The sequence below is a fragment of the Salvelinus sp. IW2-2015 genome, linkage group LG20, assembly GCF_002910315.2.
Source record: "Salvelinus sp. IW2-2015 linkage group LG20, ASM291031v2, whole genome shotgun sequence".
NCBI lineage: Eukaryota > Metazoa > Chordata > Actinopteri > Salmoniformes > Salmonidae > Salvelinus > Salvelinus sp. IW2-2015.
The window spans coordinates 39,768,056-39,795,251 of NC_036860.1; the positions used below are offsets into that span (position 1 = coordinate 39,768,056).

General features: G+C 40.6%; 1 protein-coding gene across 2 annotated transcripts in view; it reads right to left on the reverse strand.

The window, feature by feature from the left end:
• The window catches only part of LOC111982121 (delta-sarcoglycan), a 98,106-nt gene that overhangs the window by 18,843 nt on the left and 52,067 nt on the right, over positions 1-27,196 (reverse strand). For both annotated transcript variants that reach the window (XM_024013693.2, XM_070449386.1), the window contains exon 6: positions 9,761-9,833. In XM_024013693.2, coding sequence (XP_023869461.1) covers positions 9,761-9,833 — 73 coding nt within the window. The remainder of the gene's footprint in view (positions 1-9,760; positions 9,834-27,196) is intronic.

A 27,196-nucleotide genomic window follows, 5' to 3' on the forward strand; every position in this document is an offset into this window, starting at 1 on the left:
CCCACAATGCAGATAGCCTGTTAGCCAAGTGCGGGGCACTGGTTGGTTGGGCCAATTGAGGTAGTATGTACATGAATGTATAATTAAAAGTGACTATGCATATATGATAAACATAGAGTAGCAGCAGCGTAAAAGAGAGGTTGGGGGTGCACACAATGCAAATAGTCCGGGTAGCCATTTATTACTTGTTCAGGAGTCTTATGGCTTGGGAGTAAAAAACTGTTGAGAGGCCTTTTGTCCTAGACTTGGCACTCCGGTACCGCTTGCCATGCGGTAGTAGAGAGAACAGTCTATGACTTGGTAGCTGGGGTCTTTGACATTTTTAGGGCCTTCCTCTGACACCGCCTGGTGTAGAGGTCCTGGATGGCAGGCAGCTTAGCCCCAGTGACGTACTGGGCCGTACACACTACCCTCTGTAGTGCCTTGCGGTCTGAAGCCGAGCAATTGCCGTACCAGGCAGTGATGCAACCAGTCAGGATGCTCTCGATGTTGCAGCTCATGACAGGACATTGCAGAGAGATAAGGATAGTTTGAAAGCTCTTGGTTCACAAATCAAAACCTTGAAAGAAGAAATTCAAACAGTGACAGGCAAGGGTCGTAAAAACATACTTGGCTCCAACATGTGGAGGACCATTTGTTCCTTCAATCCACCCTCAGGCTGAGTTGCGCAAGAATGATCGGGTATCAARCATCTGGTCAGCACTGCCTGGCTTTRAGTCAACAGATACTGGCAGCGATGACGAACGATGTCTTAGGCCAACTAGAACACAGACTGTAAAAGGGTTACAGTTACTAGCCTTTGTTCTGAACAACCGCGAACATGGTGTACTTGAAGAAAAGGTTTATAGAGCTGTGGGTGTTGAAGAGCAAGATGTGGCCAATGGATGGAGAGCCATACATGTTTTCCTTAAGGGTACCAATTGGGGGGAGAGAACCAAATGTGTTCAAAAACCGAAAGAACCGTTTGTTGATTTTGAAGAAATGTTTAGAGCAGAGGTGGTTAGACACAGTGGGTTACCTGGCATGGAAGATGAACGTACACTCAATTCCTCCAAAAATGGGGCAATCACTCATCAGCTGATGCAATCCATACATGATGATTTGCGAAAAACTTTTGTTTCCACAACTAATGACTGGGAGAGACAAACCTACGGTGACATCATTGAAAGGTTGTCATGACTGGACAGAGACATCAAAAAACATATGTGTTATGGCTTTACACCCCCTGATATATTGTGGATAAATAGTTACTTGTCTAACAGAACACAGAGGGTGTTCTTTAATGGAAGCCTCTCAAATATAATCCAGTTAGAATCAAGAAATCCCCAGGGTAGCTGTTTAGGCGCCTTGCTATTTWAAATTTTTACTAACGACATGCCACTGACTTTGAGTAAAGCCAGAGTGTCTATCTATGCGGATGACTCAACAATATACACGTCAGCTACTACAGCGACTGAAATGACTGCAACACTCAACAAAGAGCTGCAGTTAGTTTCAGAGTGGGTGGCAAGGAGTAAGTTAGCCTTAAATATTTCAAAAACTAAAAGTACTGTATTTGGAACAAAACACTCACTAAACCCTGARCCTCAACTAAGTATTGTAATAATTAATGTGGAAATTGAGCAAGTTGAGATGACTAAAATGCTTGGAGTAACCCTAGATTGTAAACTGTTATGGTCAAAACATATTGATGCAGTCGTAGCTAAGATGGGGAGAAGTCTGTCTATAATAAAGCAATGCTCTGCCTTCTTAACAACACTATCAACAAGGCAGGTCCTACAGGCCCTAGTTTTGTTGCACGTTGACTACTGTTCAGTCATGTGGTCAGGTGCCACAAAAAAGGACATAGGAAAATTGCAATTGGCTCAGAACAGGGCAGCACGGCTGGCCCTTGGATGTACAGAGAGCTAATATTAATAATATGCATGTCAATCTCTCCTGGCTGAAAGCAGAGGAGAGATTGACTTCATCACTACTTTTATTTATGAGAGGTACTGACATGTTGAATGCACAGAGCTGTTTGTCTAAACTACTGGCACACAGCTCGGACACCCATGCATACCCCACAAGACATGCCACAAGAGGTCTCTTCACAGTCCCCAWGTCCAGAACAGACTATGGGAGTCACACAGTACTACATAGAGCCATGACAACATGGAACTCTATTCCACATCAAGTAACTGACGCAAGCAGTAAAAAAAACAGATAGTAAAACACCTTGTGGAAGAAGCGGGGACTGTGAAGCAACACAACATTTGGCATAGACACATGCAACCACACACACAACACACACACACACACACACACACACACACACACACACACACACACACACACACACACACACACACAACACACACACACACACAACACACACACACACAAACACACACACACACACACACACACACATCACGATAACATATGCACTATACATACACATGGATTTAGTACTGTGGATATGTGGTAGTGGTGGAGTAGGGGCCTGAGGGCACACAGTGTGCTGTGAAATCTGTGAATGTATTGTCATGTTTTTCAAGTTGTATAAACTGCCTTAATTTTGCTGGACCCCAGGAAGCGTAGCTGCTGCTTTTGCAGCAGCTAATGGGGATCAATAATAAATACAAATACAAATCAACATAATAAACCTGCTGTTATGAGATTTGTGCAGGTTCCGAGTAAAACCAACAACATTATTCGTTCAGTAGAAGAGAAACCTGGTGTATGTCATTATTGCGGGATTTCTGGTCACTGGCAACGAGAATGTCGGAAAAGAAAATGTGTTCTTATGAGGAATGGCCAGGAGAAGCAGGGTCCGTCTAAGGGAAAATGGAATCACGATAACAGCCCCAACGACACAATGCTGATGCAGAAATTTAAGAAKCTCTCTCCAGCTCAGCAGCAGATTTTGCTGGATGCTGTGGAGGTAAACTAATGGACTCCCTCTTACGTCCCATCCCAGCTGAAATTGGATGGAATATATGTGAACATGATGGTTAACAACTTTGCAGTAGATTGTTTAGTAGATACGGGTCCTGAAGTCACTTTATTGCCCATATCTTATGCAAGACATGTATGTCCTCAGTACACAGGCAAGAAGATGAGAGCAACAGGAGTGGGGGGGGGGTGACAGATATGAAACAGACCAAACCATTATCAAATTCTATTGGTCCAATGAAGATTGATGCACGGGTGTGGATAGGCTCATTTGAACAACCTATTTTAGGCCTTGATGTTATTATGCAACTTGACTCTACATTGAACGTCTATGAAGGTTAAGGTGACGTGTCAAATTAGACAACWGCAGGGCTCTACAGTTCAGAACCATCCTATTTGTAATATGAAGGAAAATGAGAGTGGAACTTGGGATATGGAACCAGTGTGCTTGACAGGTGTTGCCCCACCTTGCACAAAACAATATCCCATTAGCAAGGAAGCTATGGACGCTACTAAAGTAGTGATTAAAGATTTATGGGACATGGGTTGAAAAGACACCATGTAATCCCGCTACTCTGATGTATCCTACAGRTACCACATKACTTGAACACGACTGTTGTGAGTTGGTTTTGGATCAGCTCTCTGATGGGTTTATAGAGTTTATCTTATACACAGATGGTTYGAGCATTGTGGAGGGGGGTGTGAGGATGGCTGAGCATGGGTAGTTACTACAATGGACAATGTGATACTACCATGCACGTTAGATTTGAGAAAAGCAGACGTTCACTTCATGAGTGACACAATGCTTAACTATTGCATACAACAGTAGGGGAAGCAGACAGACAATTAAAAGAGGTGTGGGGAATAACTCCCAAGGGGGAACATGATGTAGTACCAGGACAGTGGGTGATGCTAAACAAATATGAAACAGACACATTAGGGCCAAAATGGGAAGGTCCTTATCAAGTTTTGCTCATAACAAGGTCAGCAGTAAAAGTCCAGGGACAATCACGATGGATACATGTCATTCATTGCAAGGTTGTCCATTTTGATGACAAAGTGAAGCCTGGAGAATAAAGAACTGATTGATCAGTAATTGGGGCCAAATCTCAGGTGAAGAAGCATAGTAAGATGATCAGAAATTGATAAGCTTCTATGTTGTATACCGCAGTCATCATATTAGGGATATCTAGGTGAAAGGTCAACATTTTCCTGAAAATTGGGGCTTGATTACTTAGGGAAATCTATGTGAAATATGAATTTCTCTTAAAACCAGGACATGTTACTTTCACTTTTTGTTTCCTTCGTTACAGGTTATGATAATCTATCGTCTGAGGCTGCAGCAATATCCTTCAATTCAAGGAATGTACCTGAAATAATACAAGATCACCGGTGAAGTGCAACCAGTGGAACGGAAGAAGAATTTCTCACTACCGGCAGACTGTCAGAACAGAAATCTATGTGGGACTGATACCAGTGTGGAAGAGCTGGTCACTTTTAAAGGACTTGGTGAATGATTACCTTGCCAATAGGATGATTGAATATTGTCTTGCAGACAATTGTTATTTTTTGTGTGTGTGAGTTTCCTCCTAATACAGGATGTGGTAGGAACCGGAACATCATCATTACACCTGTTAATACTTATTTTCTATAACTTTTTTGAAATCAATTTCTTATTGTAACAGCAAGTACTGTGTGCCCTTTGTGTTTTATAGAAATGCAAGGTGTTTAATGTGAATGATTTTATGCTTACTGCTAATGTTTTTTATACTGTCTATTTTTCRTGTTATTTAATTGTTTTCTAAAAATACATTTTAAGTAYATTTATTTTTAAAATGGTCTAGGGGGGAGTGTAAGAATATGTTGAAGATAAATACACAACGCAGAGACAGAGGACGAGAGGTCAAAAGGACAAGAGGTCAATAGAGTAATAACGATTAAGGGAAATAGTGTTTTTTCTGTAATAGGGAATTATTGATCAATGGTTCAGAGACATGGGAGGAATATGTCTTCTGAAATAGGATACTTGTCATTTGGCGATTGGCTAGTTTTATTGCAAGGGATTCTAATTGGTCAACCACAGGCTAGGGCTAGGTTATAAAACTACATGCTGTCCCKTTGTTCTTGGGAGATAATCACAGGAGAGAACCACTGGAGAGCATCACTGAGGACAGGGGAGAATGACCATCTACCTCCCTGTATGATTTGTCCTCTTCGAATAAACCTATTTTCCTCCCTGATTTGCATTGGGGTCTGTGTTATTAAAGAATAACATAAATTGCTAACATTCATTATCTCTCTCTCTACCAATGTGTCTCCCCTGCCATGTCTACTCAACCACTTGCCAGCCAGCACCTAAACTCATTTATCTTTCCCTCTTCACGAGTGAGAACTTCCTTCAATTCGATTTTGATGAGCATCCGGGCATTGATCTGGGCGTAGTGAGGGCCAATCCAAGCAGCAGTCCTGCCAAAGATACRGCCATTGATCTCTACATGTCAGAATCCACAAAACAACGCTTCCGAATGGTTCTCCATCGACATTCCACTGGACAGGAAGTAGAGCTAATTGCTGGAGGAGTATACATTGCTTACAGAGTTTCTCCAAGCTACAGGTCATTGGAAGAAAGAGTCGAAACCTTCTGAACCAGTTCAAAGGCTTTAGCAGTTTAATGTTACACTGTAAAAAGGGCTCTAAAGTGGAACAAAATGTTTTGCTGTGTGACGAAGAGTTTTTTTGGGGGGGCGCACTGTGCGACTAGGAAAACCCCCCAGATAATAATTGTTTTAATGATACGGCTACACTCTACCGTTGTTTCCATGTGCACTAAACAAAAAAAGCAAGTGCAGATTCGACAGCGTCATGGCTGCACCATTACTATAGCAAAAACGGCTTGCTTGAAGCCCAACCAGGTCAAAAGATCTGACCCATATTACCTGCGCAACATTTTTATCTTCCTATTGTGGCTCGCCGGGACCGCAGTTTACATTCATAAACCATGTCGTGGGATGTTCTAAAACTACTCGCGAGTCATTAATGATTTGTTTACTCTTTGTTCAGTCATGTTACTTCATTGGCTAGCTAACAACCTGGTAACTTTACCAGTATATCCAAACATTTTGTAGCACAGAAAGAAAGGAAAAGGGATGTTAATCCTGTGTGGTTCAGCTTGTAGAGCAATRCCAGTTTTGTGGCTTCAATTCCCACATGGGACCAGTATGAAAATGTATATACTCACTACTGTAAATTGCTCTGGATAAGATGGTCTCCTAAATTGTAATTGGATAGCTTCTTCAGGAGATCAATGATCATAGYATTTTTTGTGTATACACAATATGTATGTACGTATATATACAGTACCAGTCTGCAGCAGAGGTAACTCTGGGTCTTCCTTTCCTGTGGCGGTCCTCATGAGAGCCAATTTCATCATTTMAAAGTTCTTGAAATGTTCCAGATTGACTGACCTTCATGTTTTAAAGTAACGATGGACTGTTGTTTGTCTTTGCTTATTTGAGCTGTTCTTGCCATAATATGGACCAAATAGGGCTATCTTCTGTATACCACCCCTACGTTGTCACAACACAACTGATTGGCTCAAACACATTAATAAGGAAAACATTCCACAAATTAACTTTTAACAAGGCACGCCTGTCAATTGAAATGCATTCCAGGTGACTACCTCATGAAGCTGGTTGAGAGAATGCCAAGAGTGTGCAAAGCTGTCATCAAGGATAAGGGTGGCTCCATTGAAGAATCTCAAATATAAAATATATTTTGATTTGTTTAACACTTTTTGGGATACTACATGATTCCATATGTGTTATTTCATAGTTTACAATGTAGAACATAGTAAAAATAAAGAAAAACCCTGGAATGAGTCAGTGTGTCCAAACATTTCACTGGTACAGTACTGTATGTATCTTTTTTTGCAAAGCATAGCTTTATTGTGCATAAGTCAATGGAACTTGGAGATACACAGAGAGTAGCCACCCAGTCTAAGGGCCTGCGGGTGCTGCATCAGCGATCTTCTTGGCTGCTGCATTGGCTGTCTTATGGCCTTTCTATTTGTGCTTCTTGGAGAAACGCATGTTCTTCGTGAACTTAGTTTCGACACTTTTCATGGACTCGTAGCGGTTTGATCWGGGCTTCTTGATCCCATTCCTGTGGGCCATACGGGACTTGTGGGTGGTGTGATTCTTTGCCATTTCTGTTCTGTAGCTCTGCCACACGTACGAGATGACAATCGGAAGAAAGCAATGATCATAGCAATGAATGAATGACAGATTTCTTGAATGTTGTCAGGACAAACCTGACATTTTAAAGAGACAGTGTACAATTTTAAATGTAATGCATCTCAGTAGGAACATTTTGCTTTTACACATTGTAGAAACCTAATACTCCTCACATGACTGGAATTTCAATAACATGGATTTGTATCAACATCTTATAATAAACTCTTTGCAGTGTTACATATTAGTTTCAAAAGTGGCTACAATTCATAAAGGCCCAATATAGGCTGTATCTCAATCAATTGAAAAAAATATTATTTTAAGGTGCTCCTACATTCCATGTGGTGCTCGTAATTTAAAAAGAATTGGGAGCACCAGTGCTACCGATGAAAAATGTTAATTTAGAGCCTTGGCCATGTGTTTCGCGCCATCATAACAGATTTTATCCTGTGTTTTTATCCTTATCCAGAAATGAGAATTAAAATTGTCTGAGGATGGTGCTGGACCATCTGAAATAAAAAATAAAATGCTTTAAATAAAGGTTATATCAAGGTCATGTGACATGATTGCGCACAACACAGTGCTCTAGATAGGGAAGGGTGGCTGGGGAGATGTATTTCTAAAAAACATGCAACAATTTAAAAGATTTTACTGAGTTACAGTTCATATCATATAAGGAAATCAGTCAATTTAAATATATTCATTCGGCCCTAATCTATGGATTTCACATGACTGGGAATACAGATATGCATCTATTGGTCACAGATACCTTAAAAAAAAGGTAGGGGCGTGGATCAGAATACCAGTCAGTATTTGGTGTGACCACCATTTGCCTCAGGCAGTGCGACATATCTCCTTTGCATAGAGTTGATCAAGCTGTTGATTGTGGCCTGTGGAATATTGTCCCACTTCTCTTCAATGGCTGTGCGAAGTTGCTGGATATTGGCGGGAACTGGAACACAATGTCAAACACGTTGATCAAGAGCATCCGAAACATGCTCAATGGGTGACAGATCTGGTTAGTATGCAGGCTATGGAGGAACTGGGACAGCTTTMCAGGAATTGTGTACAGATCCATGCGACATGGGGCTGTGCATTATCATGCTGACACATGAGGTGATGGTGGCAGATGAATGGCACGACTATGGGTCTCAGGATCTCATCACGGTATCTCTGTGCATTCAAATAGCCATTGATAAAATGCAATTTTGTTCGCTGTCCGTATCGTATGCCTGCCCATACCATAACCCCACCACCAGCATTGGGCACTGCTCAGAACCTTGACATCAGCAAACCGCTCACCCACATGACGCCAAACAAGCTGTCAGCCATCTGACCGGTACAGTTGAAATCGGGATTCATCCATGAAGTGCACACTTCTCCAGCGTGCAAGTACCCATTAAATGTGAGCATTTGCCCACTGAAGTCGGTAACGAAGCCGAACTGSAGTCAAGTCAAGGCCCTGGAGAAGACAACGAGCCGCAGATGAGCTTCCCTGAGACGATTTGTGACATTTTGTGCAGAAATTCTTTGGTTGTTCAAACCCACAGTTTCATCAGCTGTCCAGGTGGCTGATCTCAGACGATCCCGCAGGTGAAKAAGTTGGATRTGGAGGTCCTGGGCTGGCGTGGTTACACATGGTCTGCGATTGTGAGGCTGGTTGGACGTAGTGCCAAATTCTTGAAAACAACGTTGGAGGTAGCTTATGGTAGAGGAATGAACATTCAATTACCTGGCGACAGCTCTGGTGGACATTCTTGCAGTCGGCATGCCAATTGCATGCTCCCTCAACATTTTTGACATTTGGGGSATTGTGTTGTGTGACAAAACGGCACATTTTAGGGTGGTCTTTTATTGTACCCAGCACAAGCACGTAAACAAATGTGTGCACAACATTTTAGAGAAATAAGCTTTTTGTGTGTATGAAACAATTCTGGGATCTTTCATTTCAGCTCAAGAAACGTGGGACCAACACTTTACATGTTGCTTTTGTATTTTTTTTCAGCGTATAATGGTTGACATTGGTAGTATGCATGGGGTTAGAGTAGGGCTTCCCATACTCGGCCCTCGGGACCCTAAGGGGTGCACATTTTATTTGTTGCCCAAACACCACACACCGGATTCAAAGCTTGATGATTAGTTAATTATTTGAATCAGCTGTGTAGTTCAAGAGCAAAATGTGCACCCCTTGGGGTCCCAAGGACCAAGGACCTTGGGTTAGTAAATCATTTCACAGGCAATAATCCAAATCACACCCTCACTCTCGCTGAGCGACACACCATGGTTTAGGGAAATGCCCTGTAATCTTCAGTCAGGCCAAATGCACTAGCACAAACTAAACTGTACAGTAGGTCCTCTGCCCACGACGGGAGCAATTTTCCCATCATTTTATAATAGCAACCCAGTGACATGCCACAGCAATTCCCCATCAGTTTTTTTGTTGAATGTTGTTTGATTATAAATGCACAGAACATGAGAAAGGTGATGCATGGTGTTATAGCTGTGTGTGAGTTTGTGTATGTATGTATGTACAGTATGTATCTACAATATGTGTGCGCATCAGGGTGGATTATTCAAAGAGAAATGTATTTTACCGTAGCTCTTTGAAGGGCTCGGCCCTGACGTGTGGCGTCTCCACAGATTTGCTGAACACGGCTCCCTCGGCACCTGCAATCACAGAACCACAACATTAGCCAGGAGACCTCCCCACTCTGCAAGCCATCGGCCCGTAGCTCAATACCACACTGTGATGCCAAATCAATGGACAWAATCTMGGAAGCCACAAATCTATTTGGGCCGCCATGTCCAACAAGTTCTCACCTACTCCACACAGTTAACTTTGGCTCTGAGCTACTGTAGTCCCACTCTATGCTATTGAATAAACCTTTAGGTTAGGGTGCTGCATCACAATAAGCAGAATCAGGCTAGCGGATCAAAGGTCTCGACTAAATGTGTTTCAAAGCCCATTGTGTCACCGTAGGGACACCAAAACACCTAGAAATAAACGTGTTATTTCAATTATAGGAACGGGATGATGGTCGGGTACCAGAGTACTTGAGAAAATTTACAAGGCCGTTACTCCTTTAGGGTTGTTTTTAAATTACAGCTCTCAGCTTTTCGCTCTGAATGTGGTGAGGGTAAATATGCAAAGAGAAACGCTCCCTCGCCCATGTGGAAAGATAACTCTGTGCTTAACGATCTGTTCCAGGAGGAGCTCTTCTGTTCTTCTGATGTACAGTCTTCAGAAAGTATTCACACCCCTTGACTTTTCACACATTTTGTTGCTTTACACAGTGGGATTAAAATGGATTTAATTATCAATGATCCACACAAAGTACTCTGTAATGTCAAATTGGAAGAAAAATTCTAACCTTTTATTTTATTTAAAACACTAATATATCTTGTTTAGATAAGTATTCAACCCCCTGAGTCAATACATGTTATAATCACCTTTGGCAGCGATTATAGCTGTGAGTCTTTCTGGGTAAGACTCTGAGAGCTTTGCACACCTGGATTGTACAATATTTGCCCATTATTCTTCAAAACATTCTTCCAACTCTGTGAAGTTTGTTGTTGATCATTGCTAGACAGCCATATTCAAGTCTTGYCATAGATTTTCATGCCAATTTAAGTCAAAACTGTGACAACAGTAGGCTACTCAGGAAAAATCAATGTCTTGTTGGTAAGCGACTCCAGTGTATACAGTTGAAGGTGGAAGTTTACATACAGTTAGGTTGGAGTCATTAAAACTTGTCTTTCAACCACTCCACAAATTTCTTGTTAACAAACTATAGTTTTGGCAAGTCGGTTAGGACATCTACTTGGTGCATGACACAAGTAATTTTACCAACAACTGTTTACAGACAGATTATTTCACTTATAATTCACTGTATCACAATTCCAGTGGGTCAGAAGTTTACAAACACTAAGTTGACTGTGCCTTTAAACAGCTTGGAAAATTTCAGAAAATGATGTCATGGCTTTAGAAGCTTCTGATAGGCTAATTGACATAATTTGAGCCAATTGGAGGTGTACCTGTGGATGTATTTCAAGGCCTACCTTCAAACTCAGTGCCTCTTTRCTTGACATCATGGGAAAATCAAAAGAAATCAGCCAAGACCTAAGAAAAAAAATTGTAGACCTCCACAAGTCTGGTTCATCCTTGGGAGCAATTTCCAAACGCCTGAAGGTACCATGTTCATCTGTACAAACAATAGTACACGTATAAACACCATGGGACCACGCAGCCGTCATTCCGCTCAGGAAGGAGACACGTTCTGTCTCYAAGAGATGAACGTAMTTTGGTGTGAAAAGTGCAAATCAATCCCAGAACAACAGCAAAGGACCTTGTGAAGATGCTGGAGGAAACAGATACAAAAGTATGTATCCACAGTAAAAACGAGTCCTATATCGACATAACCTGAAAGGCCGCACAGCAAGGAAGAAGCCACTGCTCCAAAACCGCCATAAAATAGCCATACTACGGTTTGCAGATGGGGACAAAGATCGTACTTTTTTGAGAAATGTCCTCTGGTCTGATGAAACAAAAATAGAACTGTTTGACCAATTGACCATCTTTATGTTTGGAGCAAAAAGGGGGAGGCTTGCAAGCTGAAGAACACCATTCCAACTGTGAAGCACGGTGGTGGCAGYATCATGTTGTGGGGGTCCTTTGCTGCAGGAGGGACTGGTGCAGTTCACAAAATAGATGGCATCATGAGGGAGGAGAATTATGTGGATATATTGAGGCAACATCTCAAGACATCAGGCAGGAAGTTAAAGCTTGGTCACAAATGGGTCTTCCAAACGGACAATGACCCAAAGCATACTTCCAAAGATGTCACAAAATGGCTTAAGGACAACAAAGTCAAGGTATTGGAGTGGCCATCACAAAGCCCTGACCTCAATCCTATAGAAAATGTGTGGGGGAAGCATACAAACCTGACTCAGTTACACCAGCTCTGTCAGGAGGAATGGGCCAAAATTCACCCAACTTATTGTGGGAAGCTTGTGGAAGGCTACCCGAAATGTTTGACCAAAGTTAAACAATTTAACGGCAATGCTACCAAATACTAATTGAGTGTGTGTAAACTTCTGACCCACTGGGAATGCGATGAAAGAAATAAAAGCTGAAATAAATCATTCTCTCTACTATTATTCTGACATTTCACATTCTTAAAATAAAGTGGTGATCCTAACTGACTTAAGACAGGGAATTTTTACTAGGATTAAATGTCAGGAATTGTGAAAAACTGAGTTTAAATGTATTTGGCTAATGTGTATGTAAACTTCGACTTCAACTGTATTTGTATTTGTGTTTAAGGTAATTGTCATGCTGAAAGGTGAATTAATCTTCTATTGTCTGTTGGAAAGCAGACTGAACCCAGTTTTCGTCAAGGATTTTGTCAATGCTTAGCTATATACTGTTTATTTTATCCTAAAAAACTTCCTAGCCCTTGCCGATGACAAACAACATGATGTAGTCACCACCATGCTTGGAAATATGAAGAGTGATACTCAGTGATGTGTTGTGTTGGATTTGCCCAAAAACAACTCCTTGTATTCAGGACAAAAAGTTAATTTCTTTGCCACATTTACTGCAGTATTACTTTACTGCCTTATTAAAAACAGGATGCATGTTTTGCAATATTTTTATTCTGTACCGGCCTCCTTCTTTTCACTCTTTCATTTATGTCAGTATTGAGTAACTATAGTACAATGTTGTTGATCCATCTTCAGTTATCTCCTATCACAGCCATTTATCTTTGTAACTGTTTTAAAATCACCATTGGCCTCATGGTGAAATCCCTGAGCAGTTTTCTTCCTCTCCGGCAACTGAGTTAGAAAGTCTGCCTGTATCTTTGTAGTGACTGAGTGTATTGATACACTATCCAAAGTGTAAATAATAAATGCTCCATGCAMAAAGGGATGTTCAATGTCTGCTTTTTTGATAACCCAACTACCAATAGGTGCCCTTCTTTTCGAACCATTGGAAAACCTCCCTGGTCTTTGTGGTTGAATCTGTGCTTGACATTCACTGCTCGACTGAGGGACTTTACAGATAATTGTATGTGTGGGGTATGTTAAACACTAGTATTGCACACAGAGTGAGTCCATGMAACTTGTTATGTGAYTTGTTTAGCAAATGTTTACTCCTGAACTTATTGAGGCTTGTCATAACAAAACGGTTGAATACTTTTTGACTCAAAACATTTCAGCTTTCCATTTTTAATTAATTTGTAAACATTTCTAAAAACCTAATGCCACTTTTACATTACGGGGTATTGTGTGTAGATCAGTCACACAAAATCAAAATKTTATCAATTTTAAATTTAGACTGTAACACAACAAAATATGGAAAAAGTCAAGGGGTGTGAGTACTTTCTGAAGGCACTGTAWATCTATTGACAGCAGCACGGCAGCGTTGGTCCTCCTGTATGCATCCCAGAGTCCTCTTGGGCGCAGGCTTGCCAGGGGGTCTGCTCTGTGTTGGGTTTGAAGAGCTCCGTGGGGAAGTTTGATCCATTCTTTTACTTTGACAGCTTTGCTGCTGGGAGTCACACCTCCTCAGCAGGAGTGAAGGGAATGGCTATGAGACTGTCACTGGACTTCTGTGTTGTAATGTATATGGATGAGACGTAAAACAACTCCACTTTCAGGGGGTTTAGWGTCCACCTGTTGTAAAGACAATTGATTCGACATGATTTGGAAAGGCACACACCTGTCTATATAAGGTCCCACAGTTGACAGTGCATGTCAAAGCAAAAACCAAGCCATGAGGTCGAAGGAATTGTCCGTAGAGCTCCGAGACAGGATTGTGTCGAGGAACAGATCTGGGGAAGAGCTGGCTGCCTTAGAGCTGGCCGCCCAGCCAAACTGAGCAATCCGGGGAGAAGGGCCTTGGTCAGGGAGTTGACAAAGAACCCGATGGTCACGCTGACAGAGCTCTAGAGTTCCTCTGTGGAGATGGGAGAACATTCCAGAAGGATAACCATCTCTGCAGCACTCCACTAATCAGGAATTTACAGTAGAGCGGCCAGACGGAAGCCACTCCTCAGTAAAAGTCACATGTCAGCCTTCTTGGAGTTTGCCAAAAGGCATCTAAAAGACTCTCAGACCATGAGAAACAAGATTCTCTAGTCTGATGAAACCAAGATTGAACTCTTTAGCCTCAATGCCAAGCATCACGTCTGGAGGAAACCTGGCACCATCCCTACGATGAAGCATGGTGGTGGCAGCATCATGCTGTCGGGATGTTTTTCAGCGGCATGAACTGGAAGASTGGTTAGGATCGAGGGAAAGACTAATGGAACAAAGTAGGACCTCAGGACCGGGGCGAAGGTTCACCTTCCAACAGGACAACGACACTAAGCACACAGCCAAGACAATGCAAGAGTGGATTCTGGACAAGTCTCTGAATGTCCTTGAGTTGCCCAGCCAGAGCCCAGACTTGAACCCTATAGAACATCTCTGGARAGACTTGAAAATAGCTGTGCAGCGACACTCCCCATCCAACCTGACAGAGCTTGAGAGGATCTGCAGTGAAGAATGGAAGAAACTCCCCAAATACAGGTGTGCCAAGCTTTTAGCGTCATACCCAAGAAGACTCAAGACTGTAATCGCTGCCGAAGGTGCTTCAACAATGTACTGAGTAAAGGGTCTTAATACTTTATTTATTTGTAGTAAATTTGCAAACATTTCTAAAAACGTGTTTTGTCATTTTGCGGTATTGTGTGTACGTTCATGAAGGAAAAAAATGATTTAATCCATTTTASAATAATGCTGTGACGTAACAAAATGTGGGAAAAGTCAAGGGGTCTGAATACTTTCCGAATACACATTGTGTGAACTCCCACAGGGATGAGGGTTCATTAAGAGATGATACAAAGGAGCCAGACCCTCATCAGACCATTCATATGCATAGAGTAAACTATCTCTAACCACAGTTATACACCGATTACGAGTACATGCACACTAGTAATTCGATATTGAACTGATTATGGCAGTAGGCTGGTTATTTATTTTGTCATGGAAACACRTTACTCTGCTTATCTTAATCAGCTTAAGGTCAAAATCGAGGTAAATATACGCTGATTAAAAGACCTGGGGCCTCATTTATAAACTATGGCTATGTACAAAATATACCCCAACTTTGCATGCGCCAGTTTTCACGCAAAACGTGGCATTTATTAAACATTTTCTTGATGTGAGAAAGTGCTCACCACCCTGCAAACTTTAGCGGTTGAAATATTGTATTGCAAGCTGGTAAGTAAGTATTTTGTGAAATTGGGGGATATGATGAAAAGCTTATTCAATAAAGATTTCTAATAGGAAAACATATTAACAAGAATGTAACCATTTGCCATTAATGAGAAGTGCGAAAATCTGTGTGTTTTATATTTAGAATCTAAAATAATTAGACATAGGAATTTCATAACCATTGCAGAATATATTCCTCACCTTTTCTGGCCGGTATGGGTGCATATTCCCAATGGAGACATACACCAAATTACCATGCGCATCTCTCATTTAATTGGACCTAGTAGCCTAGTAAATAGATAGGCTATATGTATTTCAAGTTTTGCAATATCATAGGCAGCGCGGTTTATAATATTGGTATACAGTCGAATTTAACTGCTAATCTTTTACATTGAAGTAGGCCTACAGTATGCATCAAGTTTCAAGTTTTATTGTCATGTGCACAAGTAGCCTACAGTGAAATACCTTTCTTGCTTGCTCTTTCCCAACAATGCAGTAATTAATACCAGTAGTACTATAAAACATAAATTACAAAGTCAAGTAGAACAAAAACACACAAGAAATACAACTGTAACTACTGTAATTTWWTTTTTTTAGTAGCCTGCCCTACAATGTKTCAGAATTCAAAAGCAGTCCATCATATTTAGGTTGGGGGAAAAGTTGATATAAAACATTGTTGAATTCAAAACATTCTGATTACAGGTCCCTGACAATTTGCCATTGCTATTGTTTTCTCGTTCAGAAACTGCCACAGTCCTTTTCCAGATACAGCATAAATTACTGCTAAAGATTAAGATTMTGCCAAAAAAGTAAATAGACCAGTAGTTTATGTAAAATATTTGACAGTATGGGTAGGCTACAGCATTGCTGTGCGATAAGAGCACAACATCATTGTCTATTTCATCTCAGAGCCTATACCAACACAGGATATATAAACCCAATAAACTATTGATAAACTAAATATTGAACAAAGATTCATCTTTTGCATGCCGTGGTCTAATCACAATAGTTCAAAATTATACAGCAAATAAAGGGCGTTAATGTCACCATAAAAGCGGAATGGAGGCGTTTTTCTGGCTGTTTTCAGGCTCGTTCACGCATGCAGTTTTACGACAGTTCTGATTGATAACGGGAAACGTGTATGTATGGATTGCRCCAAGTTTATAATTCTCAATATTTTTGTACAGTATATGCGCAGACTTTTCAGAAATGGCGCATCCAAAAATATAGTGTGAAATTTACGCAAAGGTTATAAATGAGGCCCCAGATTTTCTGAGCAATCTTTCGAACTATTGGACATGTAAAGGCCCATCATCTGTAAATCCCTCCCCAGCTTTGATCTGCGCATGTGCTAGCACGAGCAGRCGAGCTTCCTACTTTTGCGCAAGTGAGTTCGGAAATAATGAAAGTATGCATCTTTGAAATAGTTTTCACATACAAACTTTAAATGTCCGAACTCAGAATCAAATATTCTTAATTAAAAAACATGGTCGATGTGTTCGAACGTTTATTTTGGTTGCCGATTTTCTGCATTTATCAAAGCCCAATCAGGTAGCCTGATTTCAGATGTGCCAATGTAAACAGGATTATTAGGGAAATCGTTCTTGCGAAGCATGTAAACATTTAAATCGAACTATCATATTAATCTGACTATTTACAATATTTGTATTATTGTGTGCATGTAACTTAATGTAGACTACTGCACACGCATATACACACAAACTAATAAGACTACACTCAGAAAAAATGGTTCCAAAAGAGTTATTCTACTGTCCCCATAGGAGAAACCTTTTGGTTCCAGGTATAACTCTTTTGGGTTGGATGTAGAACCTTCTGAAGAAAGAGTTCTACCTGAAACATAAATGGTTCTACCTGGAACCAAAAATWGTTTTTCAAAGTGTTCTATGGGGACAGSCAAACAACCTTTTCAGGTTCTAGATAGCACCTTTTTTTCTAAGAGTGTATAGCAGATAGGAGACATCCCACAGTCCCCAACCCCAAATAGCCTGTCACAAGTAACCCACCAACTTACAGAGCAGAAAATAAAACGTTCATACATATTTCTACACTGTAGCCATGAGCCCTTCAAGTAAATATCCAGGCCTCACAGCCAAAATATTGCCCTTTGCTCAGATGGTATGGAAAAGAGTTGTGATGCAGCTTTTATGGGGAGATATTTCACTTTATGGTGTCTCCTACGGTAAGCGACTATTATATTATGGAGAGAAAGGTGGTCAATACAGTGCCAGCTTAGCGGTAACAAATTTCACAATTACTTTTTTGTGTGAAAATGCTGACAGAGAAAAACTCAGCCCCCCGCCTGACAGCCGAGATTGACATTGATCGGTGAGATACACAAACCATTCAAACTTGCCAACCATATCCATGAAGAGTAATAGAGGCTGTCCATATGTAATGTTATGTTCATAGAATACATGGTGAGGGTGTGTGATGAGCTGTCAAGATAGCAGCATGTCAGAATACTGTACTGTCAAAGCCAGTTTTGGGGAGGGATTTACAGATGATGGGCCTCTTTTGGCAACAACAAAAAAATCACACTTAAAGTCAGTACAGTCTGTTGAAGTTTGTTTCAGTAGGTGTATTCATACAGTCAGTGGGATTCAACCAACAATATAACCCAGCATGGTTTTGGCAAAATGCATAACAGCATTAACACATTGAGTTAGAACTTGGAAAATCTGTACTAAACGGCCAGTGCAGTTTAGCAAAAAACACAACATCAGTTCCCCATTCTGACACAGTAGAGCCCAGACAGCCTTCAATCAAACACTACTACCAGCCAGCTAGCCACAGTCCATAGATGAAAATAATAGATGATCAAAGCCCCTGGGAGAGAAATGATTAAAGTGACTCAGTGTGGACAGACAGACTGCAGCCGTAGTCAGATCAAGACCAGGAAACAAAATCACTGTGGGAAGAAAAAGGCTGCCTTTAGCCTTTGGCTGTATGCACAGTGTGTGGCTGAGTCTGTGGTGCCATTCAGGCTAACTGACAGATCAGTACTGTTAGTTAGGAGAAAGGACTGTAGCAGTACAGTATGTGCCTTTTTGGTATTAGGCATACCACACAGTGTCTATAATGTCTTCACTTTCACACCTTAATTAGAGAGCAAGTTAATGTGATGCAGTCCTAATATGGACACTGTAATAGTGAATGTTTGATATTCCCCATATACAGCATACTACATAGTTGGGTATCTGGTAACACAATGGGGTTCAACATAGGGAGCAGTACTGGATAGGATCAAACTGTCTGCTGCCTTAATTGCAGTACAATCAAAGCTTAGTTGTACTACGAATGGCCTTAAATCAATAGCCAGCCTATGAGATTCAATCGATCAATATCTTCTCACTTGTATTTACACATCACCTCATGGATTTTAGTCGACTTTCATACATAGGCAACCACACACGTGCACATGTTATTATCTGTTATTATCTATGCATAGTAATTTTAATAACTCTACCTACATGCACATATTACCTCAATTACCTCGACACCGGTACCCCAGCACATTGACTCTGTACTGGTACCTCCTGTATATAGCCTCGCTATTTTTACAGTATTTACTGCTGCTCTTTAATTATTTGTTATTCTTATCTCATACTTAAAAAAAAGGTATTTTCTTAAAACTGCATTGTTGGTTAAGGGCTTGTAAGTAAGCATTTCACTGTAAGGTCTACACCTGTTGTATTCGGCGCATGTAACAAATACAATTTGATTTGATTTGATGTGTGCACAAGCGTGCTTACACACACACGCGCACACACTCGTAAATGCGCACACTCACATGCATTCACATTCACACACCTCTCTCTAAACACTCCATTGGGAACCTGACTGGGCCAACTCTCCCAGTGACATCCTGTAATGCACCGGCCATAAACGTCCATAAACAGATTGAGTGAAAGATCGATAAAGCCATTTTAGTTTTATTTCCAACTTCCCACATAATGTCCCTTCTGAAATGATTTTGTCAATGTGTTTCCATTACGTCTCCTTCGACCCTCCCAGTCCGCCAGTCTCCTTCTGATCAATCAGCACATTATGAAGCATGCAGCAGGATATATCACTAGTGTTTGGAGGCCTCATAAACATTCACTTAATGTCTTCCATAGCGACTGGTGGTGGGATAGAGGGAGGCGATGGAGAAGAGTATATGGGCAAAGGATGACAAATGTGAGACGTGTTTTTAAATAGCCTATGTAGCACAGTCTGTACAGACCGGGCCTCCCAGTGAGAGGTTATGTTGTTTATCCAGACATATCAGTAGGCATTACGGCTGCACCCGCATTACATGGCCTGCGGGTCTTCCACATCAGTAGTATTTAACTGGGATTGCACTGCTGCTGAGCTGATATCTGGATCTACTGCTGTATTTACACTAGGATGTTCAAGGGCCTTTTTATGATAGCAGACCTGTATCTACACATAGAATCAATCMATGTTTAAATTACCTTTGGCTATCATGATTGCATAGATGTATATCGATTGAGATGGGATAGATGTACACTACCGTTCAAAAGTTTGGGGTCATTTAGAAATGTCCTTGTTTTTGAAAGAAAAGCAACATTTTCTTGTCCATTAAAATAACATCAAATTGATCAGAAATACAGTGTAGAGATTGTTCATGTTGTAAATTACTATTGTAGCTGGAAACGGCTGATTTTTTATGCAATATCTACATAGGCGTACAGAGGCCCATTATCAGCAACCTGTGTTCCAATGGCACGTTGTGTTAGCTAATCCAAGTTTATCATTTTAAAAGGCTAATTGATCATTATAAAACCCTTTTGCAATTGTTAGCACAGCTGAAAACGGTTGTGCTGATTAAAGAAGCAATAGAACTGGCCTTTAGACTAGTTGAGTATCTGGAGCATCAGCATTTGTGGGTTCGATTACAGGCTCAAAATGGCCAGAAGCAAAGAACTTTCTTCTGAAACTCATCAGTCTATTCTAGTTCTGAGAAATGAAGGCTATTCCATGCAAGAAATTCCCAAGAAACTGAAGATCTCATACAACGCTGTGTACTACTCCCTTCACAGAACAGCGCAAACTGTCTCTAACCAGAATAGAAAGAGGAGTGGGAGGCCCAGGTGCACAACTGAACAAGAGGACAAGTACATTAGAGCGTCTAGTTTGAGAAACAAAGGCCTCACAAGTCCTCAACTGGCAGGTTCATTAAATAGTACCTGCAAAACMCCAGTCTCAACSTCAACAGTGAAGAGGCGACTCCGAGATGCTGGCCTTCTAGGCAGAGTTGCAAAGAGAAAGCCATATCTCAGACTGGCCAATAAAAATAAAAGATTAAGATGGGCAAAAGAACACAGACACTGGACAGAGGAACTCTGCCTAGAAGGCCAGCATCTCGGAGTCGCCTCTTCACTGTTGGCGTTGAGACTGGTGTTTTGCGGGAACTATTTAATGAAGCTGCCAGTCTTTGTTTCTGGCCATTTTGAGCCTGTAATCGAACCCACAAATGCTGATGTTCCAGATACTCAACTAGTCTAAAGAAGGACAGTTTTATTGCTCCTTTAATCAGTACAACCGTTTTCAGCTGTGCTAACATAATTGCAAAAGGGTTTTCTAATGATCAATTAGCATTTTAAAATGATTAACATGGAATTAGCTAACACAACGTGCCATTGGAACACAGGAGTGATGGTTGCTGATAATGGCCCTCTGTACGCCTATGTAAATATTCCTTAAAAAATTTCCAGCTACAATAGTCATTTACAACATTAACAATGTCTACACTGTATTTCTGATCAATTTGATGTTATTTTAATGGACAAAAAATTTGCTTTNTGTTAGGCGATTAGGCCTGCTTCGCAGTCGGCGTTCCAATTCATCCCAAAGGTGTTCGATGGGGTTGAGGTCAGGGTTCTGTGCAGGCCAGTCAGGTTCTTCTACTCTGATCTCCACAAACCATTTMTGTATGGACCTCGCTTTGTGCACGGGGGCATTCATGCTGGAACAGGAAAGGGCCTTCCCCAAACTGTTGCCACAAAGTTGGAAGCACAGAATCGTCTAGAATGTCATTGTATGCTTTAGCGKTAAGATTTCCCTTCACTGGAACAAAGGGGCCTTGCCCGAACCATGAAAAACAGTGCCAGATCATTATTCCTCCTCCACTAAACTTTACAGTTGGCACTATGCATTCGTGCAGGTAGCGTTCTCCTGGCGTCCACCAAACCCAGATTAGTCCGTCAGACTGGCAGACGTTGAAGCGTGATTCATCACTCCAGAGAATGCGTTTCCACAGCTCCAGAGTCCAATGGTGGYGAGCTTTACACCACTCCAGCCGACTCTTGGCATTAGGCATGGTAATCTTATGCTTGTGTGCGGCTGCTCGGCMATGGAAACCCATTTCATGAACCTCCCGACAAACAGTTCTTGTGCTGACGTTGCTTCCAGAGGCAGTTTAGAACTCAGTAGTGAGTGTTGCAACCGAGGACAGACAATTTTTACATGCAACACACTTCAGCATTCCCRCTGTYCTGTTCTGTGAGCTTGTGTGGGCTACCATTTCATGGCCGAGCCGTTGTTGATCCTTGACGTTTCCACTTCACAATAACAGCACTTACAGTTGTCCAGGACAGCTCTAGCAGGGCAGATATTTGACGAACTGACTTGCTGGAAAGGTGGCATCCTATGACAGTGCCACGTTTAAAGTCACTGAGCTCTTCATTAATAAGGCCATTCTACTGACAATGTTTGTCTGTAGAGATTGCATGCCTGTGTGCTCAATTTTATACACCTGTCAGCAACGGGTGTGGCTAAAATAGTTGAATCCACTAATTTGAAGGGGTGTCCACATACTTTTGTATATATAGTGTATGTACCTCAATTACCTAGTACCCCGTGTATATTGCCAAGTTATTGTTACTCATTGTGTATTTATTCCTTGTGTTATTATTTTTCTATATTTTTTTATTTTCTTACTATATCTATTTTTTTWAATTCTGCATTGTTARGAAGGGCCCGTAAGTAAGAATTTCACTGTTAGCCTACAMCTGTTGTTTATGAAACATGTGACAAATAAAATTAGATTTGATTTGTATATAGCCTCGTTATTGTTATTTATTKTACTATTTTCTATTTTTATTTGCATATGTTTTTACTTTTTAACTATGCATTGTTGGGAAAGGGTTTGTAAGTAAGCATTTCATGGTAAAGTCTACACCTGTTGTATTCGTTGTATGTGACAAATAAAATGTAATTTATTTCCAATTAATGGAAACACCAGTGCAGCATCCATAAATAGGATTCCAGCAATAGTACTCAGAGAGAGCAAAATCCAGGTGGCCGAATGCAGGAAAATTGGAACTATATATCTGCCTTGGGTGCAGTGCCATTTAGCGGCAGAATTACATAAGTTTGTTTCCAAGGACCCGGTGGACCTTTTATAGTGAAAGTGGTTCTCGCTCCTGGAACAAAAGTGCACTTGAGTGTTGCRGAGAAGTAGGTTCTTGGACGTGATGTACAGTTGAAGAGTGCTCCAGGGATCCTTAGTAGTACACTAGATTGCAGCAGATTATAATTAAATACATTTAGCATCAGCCTTTTTGTTGGAGTAAGTCAGACAGGGGTGGGATGGTTGCATTGGTGAAAGCGGTGTTTAGGAGAAGAGCACACCCCACATATAAAAAAAAAAAAATGGTATACTATGGTATAAATATTATAGAATTCACTGTAGTGTTTCTGCAGACTTTACTGGAGTATTCACTGTAGTGTGTTTGAGGACCAAAGTAGGCAAAAACACTACAGTMAATACTGTTGTATTTACTGTAGTATACTGTAGTATTTACAGTTAACTATAGTATAACTACTGTAGTAAAATAAAACTTTAGTAAATACTATAGTAATTAATGTCGTGTTTTTGCAGATTGTAGTATACTGTAGTATTTACTATAGTGTTTTTGYGGACTGTAGTATACTTTAGTATTTACTGTAGTGTTTTGCAGACATTACTGTAGTATTTACTGTAGTGGTTTTGTTTTGTTATCTTTGACATAGAAATGGAGTCTTTCTCCTTCAGGAAACCTACTGGAGAAACAGTAAAATACCACATTTTCCATAACCTGTAGCTATGTGAGACTGGGAGTCTCTACAGGCTAGTTCAGAGCTTCTGTTCTTTTCTATAACCCGTTGGGAACACAATTTATGGACTATACTTGGCATAGATTTCTCACTTATAGGTGGACAAATTGCGATATGGTGGAGGGGAATGGGCAGTGTATATGCAAATTAAATAGTGTAGTATAGTATTCTACAATTTACTATAGAATTTAATAGTAAGTACTGTAGTATTCTATAGTAAACCATTTTTTCATGTGGGACTGCATCAAGAACATGGCTCAACAGGGACTGATAACTTGTAGATATTAAACGGGGAAATAGTTTGTTAGTAAAAGCAAGCAGTAAAGTATTTTAAGGAGACTACTGCAGATGGCGTGAGAGTGATGTTTAATTACACCAGAACATATTTATTTTGTAGCCGATCATTTTTGATGCACAATTGCAAGTAAATGTAGGCTATCTGTTAACTGTATGTATTGATTTTCTATATACTTGTAAGTACTATATTTGCAACGTCATGATTTCACAGTGGCTTTCAAGTAGTCTACTGTCAATCTGCTCATCCAGTTTATAGCTACAAACTGCAGTGCTCACACCCGTACATGAAGTACTATATTTGCAAAATCATGATTTCACAGTGGCTTTCAAGTACTGTACTGTCATCTGGTCATCCGGTTTATAGCTACAAACTTCAGTGCTCACACCCGTAGTAGGCGCCTAGTATAGAGGGAGATGGAGCGGGATGGGAGAACAGAGTGTCAGTGGGGCCGATAACATCATCCTCTGCTACCAGGCCATTTGTCACCCAAGGAGCTACTGTAGCATGGAGCCGTACATGGAGCTGTGGAACACATCACTGTGCCTTGTGGTTAATCAAGCTCCGGGCAGCCACAGTCTGGAAGAGTGATATCACACTGATGAGTGTGTGTTTGTACAGTATGTGTGTGTGTGTGTGTGTGTGTGTGTGTGTGTGTGTGTGTGTGTGTGTTTGTGTGTGTGTGTGTGTGTGTGTGTGTGTGGTGTGTGGTGTGTGTGTGTGTTGTGTGCAATGCCTGTGTGTCCTTGACCAGACCTTGGGAGGAATCATTAGAACAACAGGCCCATTGCAAGAATAAAGTGAACAAGTAAAAAAGGAATGGGCATCACTGTTTGGATAACTGTTAGTAGCAATATCTCATTGGTCTGTCTATTCTTATTGTGTATACCGTAAACTACTTCATTCCAAGGTTACTCTTTAATTTCAATAAAGCCAAAGCCCGGTTTAGGGTGGAACTATATAATGCACGTTGGCTATATTTAGACAGACAGCCCAATTCTGATATTTTTTTCACTAATTGGTCTTTTGACTAATCAGATCAGCTCTGAAAAAGATCTGATGTGAAGATCTGGTGTGATTTGTCASATATACAGTAWATACAAGAGGACAGTCATTGTAAATCGAAAACCGATCTCATACTGCTGCAAAAGTCATCTAAAGATTCTCAGGCTTACATTTCAGTCCATTACCAATGCCATCCATGTTCCAAGATACCATTAGTTATCATGGTGGATGCAGTTAGATGCTATTTTCATTGGAAGCGAGGTATACATCAACACCTAGACCATCCTCCCTCTCACATATCCTTRACAGGAATTATATATCCTCAAAATGAGAAGAAAAACATTATACGTCTGTAATGCCAGTGACATACAGTACTGTGCCTTCAGAAAATATTCACACCCTTTTATGTTTTCCACAAATTTGTTGAGTTACAAATTGGGATTAAAATGGATTTAATTGTAATTTTTGGTTAACGATCTACATAAAACACTCTGTAATGTCAAAGTGGAAGAACAATTCTAAAATAATAATAATTAATTAACAGGAAATTCATTCATGTATTTTGATTAGATAAGTATTCAACCCCCTTAGTCAATACATGTTAGAATCACCTTTGGCAGTGATTACAGCTGTGAGTCTTTTGGGTCTCTAAGAGCTTTGCATACCTGGATTGTACAATATTTTCCCATCTTTCTTWAAAAAATTCTTAATTAAGCTCTGTCAAGTTGGTTGTTGATCATTGCTGAACAGCCATTTGAAAAAGATCAGTCTTGGCATAGATTTTCAAGCAGATTTAAGTCCAAACTGTAATTAGTCCACTCAGGAACATTTAATGTTGTCTTGGTAAGTAACTCCAGTATATTTGGCCTTACATTTTAGGTTATTGTCCTGCTGAAAGGTGGATTTGTCTCCCAGTGTCTGTTGGAAAGCAGACTGAACCAGGTCTTCCTCTAGGACTTTGCCTGTGCTTAGCCCTATTCCATTTATTTTTATCCTAAAAAAACTCCATTGTCCTTGCCGATGACAAGCATACCCATAACATGATGCAACCACCACCATGCTTGAAAATATGAAGAGTGATACTCGGTGATGTGTTTGTTGTGTTGGATTTGCCCCCAAAATAATGCTTTGTATTCAGGAAAAAAGTTCATTTCTTTGACACATTTTTTGCAGTATTACCTTAGTGCCTTATTGCAAAAAGGATGCATGGTTTGGAATATTTGCTATTCTGTACAGGCTTCCTTCTTTTCATTCTGTCATTTAGGTGGGTATTGTGGAGTAACTATAATGTTGCTGATCCATCCTCAGCTATCTCCTATCACAGCCATTTAACTCTGTAACTGGTTTAAAATCACCAAATCGTGGTGAAATTCTTGAGCGGTAGGGGTTTGGTGTATTGATAGACCATCCAAAGTGTAATGAATAACTTCACCATGCTCAAAGGGATATTCATTGTCTGTTTTATACTCATCTACCAATAGGTACCCTTCTTTGCGAGGCATTGGAAAACCTCCCTGATCTTTGTCGTTGAATCTATGCTTGAAATTCACTGCTCGACTGAGGGACCTTACAGATAATTGTATGTGTGGGTTACAGAGATGAGGTAGTCATTCAAAAATTATGTTGAACACCATTATTGCACACAGAGTGAGTCCATGCAAMTTATTATCTGACTTGTTGGGCAAATCTTTACTCCTAACAGTTATTTAGGCTTGTGATAACAAAGGGGTTGAATATTTATTGACTCAAGACATTTCAGCTTTTCAAATTATAATATATATATTTTTTACATTATTCCACTTTGACATTATGGTGTATTGTGTGTTGATCAGTGACACACAATCTAAATGTAATCCATTTAAAATTCAGGCTGTAACAAAACAAAATGTGGACAAAGTAAAGGGGTGTGAATACTTTCTGAAGCTCTGTATAAACAAGACTTGGTAGGCAAACAATGCCTCCATGATTTTTCAAATGGCCTGCCGGGCTCTCAAACACATCTTGTTTGTCAGAGACACTCAGTGCTGTAAACCCTGAGACTGTACTGACTTCACGGTTACAATCTAATCTAGCTTTGTGACCTGTGGTGGGCTCGATTTATGTGGACCGTGAAACCAAGCCCTAGGAAGAGGCCCAGGTAAAGCAGAGTGCAGAGAAGCAGAGGGTATAACTCACTGGCTTTTATGGATTCTTTATCATCTACTTAGCATGGTCACCTGACAGAAATCCAATGGTCACTTTGCAAAGCACATTCCCCATTCAGACCTGATCAAATGGTGAAATGTAGTCTCCCTCTCGCGCCTTAAATAAATGTCATGTATGACACCCGTCACACAGTAAAACCCTG